The sequence below is a fragment of the Oryx dammah genome, unplaced genomic scaffold (genome assembly GCF_014754425.2).
Source record: "Oryx dammah isolate SB20612 unplaced genomic scaffold, SCBI_Odam_1.1 HiC_scaffold_2, whole genome shotgun sequence".
Classification (NCBI taxonomy): Eukaryota; Metazoa; Chordata; class Mammalia; order Artiodactyla; family Bovidae; genus Oryx; species Oryx dammah.
The window spans coordinates 114485797-114495158 of record NW_024070186.1 but is presented as its reverse complement, the minus strand read 5'-3'; the positions used below and the strand labels follow the sequence as shown (position 1 = coordinate 114495158).

At 40.2% G+C, this 9362-nt stretch overlaps 1 protein-coding gene across 2 annotated transcripts in view; it reads left to right on the top strand.

Moving 5' to 3' along the window:
• The first annotated feature begins 3383 nt into the window (after positions 1–3383).
• ARL6 (ADP ribosylation factor like GTPase 6) overlaps positions 3384–9362 on the top strand; it is a 36712-nt gene continuing 30733 nt past the window's right edge. For both annotated transcript variants that reach the window (XM_040226656.1, XM_040226647.1), the window contains exons 1-2: positions 3384–3819; positions 6969–7118. In XM_040226656.1, coding sequence (XP_040082590.1) covers positions 6996–7118 — 123 coding nt within the window. In that variant the 5' untranslated portion in view covers positions 3384–3819; positions 6969–6995. The remainder of the gene's footprint in view (positions 3820–6968; positions 7119–9362) is intronic.

Genomic DNA, 9362 nt, shown 5'->3' with positions numbered 1-9362 from the left:
AAGTTACTAATTACTGTATTTTATTTTTCTATGATTTCCTAAGAGGTATTATCAGGGTCTTACAGATGGAGTAAGCCTGTATATTAAAATATCTATTAGCAAATAAAAGTTACAGTTCTGGTGGTTGACTTTGTGGCTTTTGTATTATTGTATCGATCATTATTTAATATAACTTATCTTTTAGTCTATTAAATCTAGATGCTCTTTAGATATATTAGTAATTTTGAAGACAAAATCACAGCTGTAATCTTTCAAAATAATATTAAGATCAAGACATAAATTCACGTGTGTGTGTTAGTTGCTCAATTGTGTCTACCCTTTGCGACCCCATGGACTGTATAGCCTGCCAGGCTCCTCTGTCTTAGGATTTCCCAGGCAAGAATACTGGAGTGGGTTGCCATTTCCCTTCTCCAGGTTATCTTCCCAACCCAGGGATTGAACCTGGGTCTCATGCATTGCAGGTGGATTCTTTACCATCTGAGCCACCAGGGAAGAAAATCATATAAATCACTATAAATAATTAGTACATATTTTTGTAGTGATTTTATATCAGCAAAATATTTTGTGAGATTCAAATAAATGCTCATTGCATAGGTAATATTGTACACAAATTGCAGATGACCAAAAGATACAAATAATGTACAACTGTTCCAACAGCTTTAGACCACCAACATTTCATTCCAAAAACTTCCAGTGTATTACAAATCATGGATTTTCTGTAGTTTTTTAAAATTCTTCGTAAGAAAAGACATTAAAACTATCATGAATTAGTCAGAATAGAGCTGTATTCATCATATCTCACTCTTCTCTCACTTAGAATTCTTCTGTACAGTTCCAAAAGCCAGTATGAAATTTATCTGGTAATAGAGTACTTGAAATTTTATTTCCTTAAACAGGTATCTTAAGTAGCCCTCATAAAATTAAATATGACTGTTAAAGCTTCTCATTCTCATAATGAGGAGAGCCAAACTAACTTCTTAAATCAAGTGAAACCAATTTGTATACTGAACTATGAGTGCATTGTTGAGATCTGTTTGGGTTGGCAAAGCACCAAAACAGCAGATTCTACCATATGGAATATTTACTTTTTTTAAGGTTGTTATTTTCAAAACTGGCATTTTCCAGATTAGTGACTAGGCTGTGGGTTTCATACCACTATTTCAACTCTAATAATAAGAAGCCAACACAGCAACTACAAATATCTAAGATAACTATTTACCTAGCTAAATTTTTGTGAGAGAATTATGTACCCTAAAAATTCACTTAGCTAATTTTTCAGATGAATTATATCATCTGCTTAAATTGACTGAAAAGTTGGATATCCCATCTCTCCATTTTGTTTCCAGTTTTCAGGAAATGTTTTGTACTAATCAAAAACAGAACTCAATCCAGAGGCAGAAAATATCGATTCCAAAAAGAAAATTAAGTCTGTCCACTATAGTTTCCTGAAACATAAGATTTCTGCTTAGCTCTAAGAAAAAAAAAAAGGTAAGCACTTCACTTCAACTTTTTTCAAAGTGAGTTGCAAAATCCAGATACACATAAAAATAATCAACACCTTGCTGTAAATTTTATTTAGTCAGAAGTTAAAGGACCACATTTAAAAATCTTATCCATATAATAAAAATTTCAGGACAAAGGTGGACAGGAAATTATTTATTGAACACCTACTATGTGTCAAACATACATACTTCTATTACCTGTTTATTCCTCAAAACCACCCAATGAGCTATATAATGTTTTTGAAGGTGAGGAAGCTGAACAATAGAGCAGGGTTATTTGGCCTAAGGCCACACAATAAGGAAGAATTTATTTCCATATTCCATTTTTTCCAAAGACTTGGTCAATAAGTTCTTTTGGATATGCAGCTATAGGTTTTTGGGGGTTTGTGTTTTACTAGTTTTTGTCTTTTAACAGAGTCGCTAGCCCAGAACCACGTTTTTTTTCCATTGTAAAAAATAAGAGAGTCACATTTGAAATTTGGGAAAAAAAAGCACCTCATGATCATGCAAATACAACCTTTCTCCCATTATTACTTTTATTAACATATAATTCCTTCTAGTCTCTTTTTCATTCTCAATCCACTTAATTGGAGAAGGAAATGGCAACCCACTCGAGTATTCCTGCCTGGAGAATCCCATGGACAGAGGAGCCTGGCAGGTTATGGTCCATAGGGTCTCACAGTGGGACACGACTGAAGCGACTTAGCACGTCCGCACGCACGCAATCCATTTAATAGGCCAAAATACTGAAAAGCCAAAGAACAGGTCAGGTAGTAAACATAACACCAGGTAGTTGGAGGGGGTAAATAATCTCATATTCATGGCTAACAAAGGAGATGAATCCCTTTGCTAAAGTGAAAGTGAAAGTCGTGTCCGACTCTTTGCGACCCCCATGGATCTATGGAATTCTTCAGGCCAGAATACTGGAGTGGGTAGCCTTTCCCTTCTCCAGGGATCTTCCCAACCCAGGGATCAAACCAGGTCTCTCGCATTGCAGGTAGATTCTTTACCAGTTGAGCCACAAGGGAAGTCCATTACTATAAAACCCCAGAGCATTTTACTGCTGCTGCTGCTGAAGTCACTTCAGTCGTGTCCGACTCTGTGTGACCCCATAGACGCCAGCCCACCAGGCTCCCCCGTCCCTGGGATTCTCCAGGCAAGAACACTGGAGTGGGTTGCCATTTCCTTCTCCAATGCATGAAAGTGAAAAGTGAAAGGGAAGTCGCTCAGTCGTGTCCGGCTCTTCGCGACCCCATGGACCGCAGCCTACCAGGCTCCTCCATCCATGGGATTTTCCAGGCAAGAGTACTGGAGTGGGGTGCCATCGCCTTCTCAGAGCATCTTAAGAAGGTAGCTAACTTGAAGCATTCAAACTACTGATTTCCCTTCCAGACCAGCTGCCGATTTCCTTCTGGGGACTGTAATCTAATCATAAGAGATTATGCCTCATGGAAATCTCTAGAGATCAGACAGCTCAGTAGCCCGGTTACAGGCAGACTTCCTTTGCCGAAAAATGCCTGTGAGTTTATCTCCTCTCCCTGCTCACATGAACAGTTTTGCTTCCCTAGGACTCTTGGACCTCAGGCCTCGCAGAGCCTGGAAGAGGGTGGATGCGATAGGCAACAAGGCAATTCCCCCGCACTCCTCGCCCTAGAGCGCACAGTCGGGTCCTGCAGTTGTCGTCACCACACTGCGCCCGTGCTCGACGGAAATCCACACTCCTCTGTGCCCCCGACGCCGCAGGGAGCGCTGATCCCTGAGACTGACATTCCCGAAAGGGTAGGGAGAGCGCACCGAGAGAAGAGCCCTTGGCCCACGCGGACACCAAGCACCTCCCAGCAGGCTATGCGCGCGCCTACAACTCCCATCATGCTCCACAGCGGGGCTGCGCGGTTCCTGGCTAGGAGGCGGCAGTTCAACCGGTCTCCCTTGCTCACACTTCTTTAATACTCCTCACTGTTCCTCAGGCATTTTGGGAAGCTCTTCAATCTCTTTAACAGGAGCAAGGCGGCAGACGCGCTAAGACCTCTGAGGAGGCGTGGCCCCGGACCGGAAGAACCTCCGGTTGCCGGGGGAACGCCACGCATCGAGGCGCCTGCCCAGCCGCTGATACTTGGGCTGACGAAGAGACTACCCCTATACCGAACTTGTGGAGGCGGCTTTGCTCTGGTCCAGGCATCCTTTCTGTGGAGGCCTAGAGAGAAAGGTACCCAGAACGCCCGCCCCACATTCCCATCCCCGAGACGGAGACGAGCGAGTGCGTTCATTCCTGTTCTTCAGCAGCTCCCGGGCCCACAAGACTAACCGCAAAGAGCAGGTATCTCCTCAACCCCAATGTTTGTATCCAGAGCCGCCCGCAGCCCCCGCCGCCACCAGTTTTAGAATTGCTCTTCCTCATGTTTTTCACTCCGTGTAGTTGTTTCTAATGTGTGAGGACAAAAAAAAGTGGGCTGGTGGCTCAGAAAACTCATTGAACTGCTTTGGGTGAATTTTTGTTTTATTGGATGGTTTTAACACTGCCCAATTGGGGCCTTTTCGTTTGCTGTGTAGAAAGTGTAATTGAAATTTCACCATCAAAAACTGAAAGCTGAATAAAAATGTTTATCGGGGGTAGGAAGAGTGTTCTGTAATTCTCCCTGAAAACATTTTTATAGAGTTACAAAGTACCTCTCATGGTGTTTCCTCTGCTCGACTCCTCTCTCCCTTTAGCCTACCTTCCAATCTCTTAACTGTGGATAACATCCAAATTCTTCAGGATTTTCTGAAAACAAGTTTAAAAGGCCCTTTAGAAAGCAGTTTCTGTGACTTGCCTGGCGGTTCAGTAGTTGAGCCTCCGGCGCTTCCACTGCAGGGGGTACAGCTTCCATCCCTGGTTGGGGAGCTAATATCGTCACATGCCCCGCGCGCGACCAAAAAAAAAAAAAAAAGAAAGCGGTTTCTCAGATAACAGCTAAGGGAATTTGATTGTCTGGTGTGCAGAGAGAGGAAACAGTTAAGAAGAAACTGGAAAGGTAGATTGGCGCCAAGTTGTGTACAAGTTTAAAAGTTATGCATGAAATTTTAGACTTTATTCTAAAAGTCTCAAATTCTCAATAGTGACTCTACGTGAGAAACAGTGTGGTACTTTAAAATACAGATGCCCTGATTCCATCTTCAGAAATACTAATCCAATTACCTGACTCCAGTGTGCAACCAGGATTGAGAATCGTGGCTATAGGATTTTAATTGCATCTCCTCCTGTGCACCCAGGACATGGCTAATGAATACTGAGTGACTTAAACTGTTATCTTTTATTTCCTTATTTCATACATGCAAAAAGTAAATTTATAAAAATGTATAATTACTAAAAAATAGAAGCATATATAAGGTGATGTGATACTTGTTTACAAAGCAACTTCAATAAATGTAATGATATCTTTTAGAACAGCTGACTTCTCTTTTCAATTGTGTGTCCCAAAGCATTTCAGTGACAAGCATCAGGTGTTTGATAATCCAGGAAAAGGGAACGGAAAATCAAAATCCAAGGTTCTGTGAAAAAACAAATATTCAGATACCAGGCTTTTAACAATCAATGCCCTGCTCAGAGGGGGATGATACAAGAAGTGGTCATATTTTTAAAATAGTCAAAATCCTATCAGAAATAAAAAACAAGATACAAGACTGTATCAGTATGCTTAGTATAATTAATAGCAAAGTGAGTAATGGCAAATTTAAATTAAAATGATTTGTATGAATTGTTTCATGATATCAAAAGGCTAACTTAAAGTAGATTCTACAAATGCCTGTCCGTAAGCTGAGATTTAAAGGAATGGATTGAGTGAGATTTGAATCCCTACCACAAGGAGAAAAGTCGATTCAAGCAGCACAAGCAGAGTATCTCAAATGAAACCCATCCCTTGGGTAAGACAACCACGGCCCTGTGTTTGGTTAGGGCACTGCACCTTCCCTTCTGCGCATCATTTTCCAATTTCAGTTTTGAAATTTCTGTTCATAATGATCCCTGAAGGGGCCTAACCGAAACTGATGATGCAGCCTCCTTTCAGATGTAGCTGTCTTGGAAACTTCTTATTTCAAGTTGCTGCATCCTCACATCCTTCAAGGTATGGTCTTGCCTTTTTGGTATGGAATAAACAATACTGAAGGAGCTGTAAGATGGCAAGTTTCTAGATAGAGAGGAGACTAGTATTTAGAGAACTTTGAAAATGGTGGTTTGAAGAGTAATAGGAAATGTTTGGAATACAGGTATATGGTGGTTACTGCTGTAGCAGTCCCTGTCACAGTTGAGGGCTGCCAAAAGGGGTATGTATCTCTCTTTTCCCACCACATTTTAATGTTTTGAGGGACTGGGATGGTGGTTTCCCCAAAGGAAGTACCTTTGGGAATTTTCATTTGGAGATTTGAAGTCTACATCTAACAGTACCTTGGAAGGGTATGAATAGCCATAAAGTTATCACATAGCCAGCCATATGTCATCAGTAATTTTACTTGACATCAAAATACTTACACATTTGCATTGCTGATGGAGTTTTTCTGAAAGTTTGCATTTGAATGATTTTTTTCAAAGAATTAATAAACAAATGAATAGGGACTTCAGGAACAGATTAACAAGGAAATTTTTATAGTATTTGAGAAAAGGAGATTAAAAGGTAAGATGGGTATTTACGCTCATATTCTTCACTAGTACACTAGTTAAAATTCTTTTAAAAAATACTTAACAGAATATTTCATATAAGTTATAATTTCAAAGAAACAAAAATGTATTAAGGTTCAGTTTGTGTGTATGTGTTTTATACATAACCTTCCCAAATGGATTTGTGTTGACTTACAAAAATACCAAGATATGTGAGGACAAAGGAAAAGTTAAGATGAAGATAGATCAGTTAGGATTTTTTGTTTCTGTCTGAATTGAATATAATCAGCAAACAAAAATGGTGAATTTAATATTTATTACTTCATATTATTGCAAAATGCAACAATGGGGTTAGCTTTAGAAAAAGATTTAACCAGTGAACTCAAATGAGGCAGCCTAAAATTTCAGTTTTTTTGTTATTCTGGTCTGCTTTCTACTTTCTAATTTAGCAGCAGGCTCCATATGAACATCACTACCCATACATTTCCAGATATCCAGAAAAGGCTGCAGATATTCTCAAGTATCACAAATGGTAGACTCCATAGGATACTAAGTAAACCACATTTTGTTTTTAAGTATTATAAGTTACAAGAAGAAATGTACAGTTATTTCAAGGGCATTATTCTGTGTTGCTGGGGGTTATTAGCTGCCAATCTGCATTTCAGTTAAGACTCCTTTCTGGTAATCAGCTTAAACTCTGTTTACTAAATGCAAAGCTACACTGACATGGTTTTCACAATATCACTGACTTTAAATTCTGAAAATTTGGGGTACATATGCATGTATTCTCCATATTTAAGATGCCTGTGTTAATTTTTTTTCCCCCTGACTTGCAGCTGATTTGTGAATCCTTGCCTCACATTATGGGATTGCTAGACAGACTTTCAGGCTTGCTTGGCCTCAAAAAGAAGGAGGTTCATGTTTTGTGCCTTGGGCTGGATAATAGTGGCAAAACAACAATCATTAATAAACTTAAACCTACAAATGTAAGTATATTTATTGGATACATTATATATTTTCTGCTAAAGAAAGCTAATGGAGGATTATTTTGTCTGCCATTGTAACTTCATTGTCACATTATGAAATCTTATTAAATTTGTGATACCTTTAGTAAAGTAATAAGTATCAGCCAGCCATAACATGAAGCGTATTTTATGCTGATATGTAGGTAAATCTAGACTATTTAAACTGGAATATTTTCCAAATGCCTTTTCTTCTCAAAAGCTCTTCAAAAATTTGTGGAGTTTACTTTCAGGTAGCATTGCCTTCGTTTTGACTTTCTCTTTACAAGAGGAGCAAAACAAAGGGAAAGGTGGATCATTTTTACAGATTCTGTGGATAATTAGCCAGTTTCCCAAGAGTGTTACATGCATATCGGTAGTAGCAAGCAAGATGACTTTAAGTCATGTAAGTCATAAGTACATGAATGTATTATTTAAATAAGTGAAATATATATAGAAGCTAGCACATTCACCACATAATGTATGAGTTATGTTGTGCTGTGTGCCCAGTTGTGCTGTGTGCCCAGTCTTGTCCAACTCTTTGCAACCCCATGGAGTATAGCCTGACAGACTCCTCTGTCCATGGAATTTTCCAAGCAAGAATACTGGAGTTGGTTGCCATTTCCTACTCCAGGGGATCTTCCCCACCCAGGGATCAAACGTCTTGTACCTCCTGCATTGGAAGGCCAATTCTTTACTACTGTGCCATCTGGGAAGTATAAGCTACAATTAGGTTCTGCTGTATATAAAGAAAACCCACATAATAGTGGACTGAAGATGGAGGCTTCTTTTTCTGTCATCTCAGTGAGTCCAGAAGAAATATTCCAGGGCTGGTGTGGCAGCTGCATGGTCCAGGCACCTTCCATCTTTTCTCTCTGCTATCCTTAGTGCCTGATTTTCTTCAGGGTCTTCAGAATCGCCACATGGCCATCTTAGTTAACTATCCTCAGTTCAGTTCAGTTGCTCAGTCGTGTCTGACTCTTTGCGACCCCATGTACTGCAGCACACCAGGCCTCCCTGTCCATCACCAACTCCTGGAGCCTACCCAAAGTCATGTCCATTGAGTTGGTGATGCCATCCAACCATCTCATCCTCTGTCATCCCCTTTTCCTCCTGCCTTCAATCTTTCCCAGCATCAGGGTCTTTTCTAGTGAGTCAGTTCTTTGCATCAAGTGGCCAAAGTATTGGAATTTCAGCTTTAGCATTAGACCTTCCAATGAACACCCAGGACTGATCTCCTTTAGGATGGACTGGTTGGATCTCCTTGCAGTCCAAGGGACTCTTGAGAGTCTTCTCCAACACCACAGTTCAAAAGCATCAATTCCTCAGCACTCAGCTTTCTTCACAGTCCAACTCTCACATCCATACGTGACTACTGGAAAAACCATAGCCTTGACTAGATAGACCTTTGTTGGCAAAATAATGTCTCTGCTTTTTAATATGCTATCTATATCCTAAGTTGCAGAGATGGGAAAAGAACAAGCAAAAGAATAAGTCTTCCTGCCAAATAAGTCCTCTTTAAAGAGCTTACTCAGAAGCCTCAACTAATGACTCTTTCACTTCACTGGCTACCTTATCTGTAAATGAGACTGGTTTGTTTTTTTTTTTTAAAGCAGGACATATTGCTGCTTCCATTAGTAATAGGGGTCCTGTAAGTACGAAAGAGGGGCTTCCCTGGTGGCTCAGTGGTAAAGAACCCACTTGCCAGTGCAGGAGAAGTGAATTTGATCCCTGGGTTGTAAAGGTCCTATGGAGAAGGAAATGGCAACCCCCTCCAGTATTTTTGCCTGGGAAATCCCATGGACAGAGGAGCCTGGCAGACTATAGTTCATAGGGTTGCAAAGAGTCGGATATGACTTAGTGACTAAACAACAATAAAGTATGAAAGAATAGGAGAGTAGATAGAGGTAAAAAGTTAACATTGACAGTTGTAAATACTTTTATCTAGATAAAAACCATTAGTCAATCAATGGAAAATGTTGATGAAAAAATATATAGCCTGCATATAAACTGAGCTGCTACTGCTGCTAAGTCACTTCAGTCGTGTCCACCTCTGTGCGACCCCATAAACAGCAGCCCACCATAAATCGAGCAGATGGTTCAAAATTAGGAAACTAGTGCTGTTAGTGACTGAGGCTGGATAGTAGGAAGCATTGCTCCTAAATATGGTAATTGAAAGTGGACTTCATTGCCTCCAAATAGTGCTTCAGGTTGGGCAGAATAAGAACT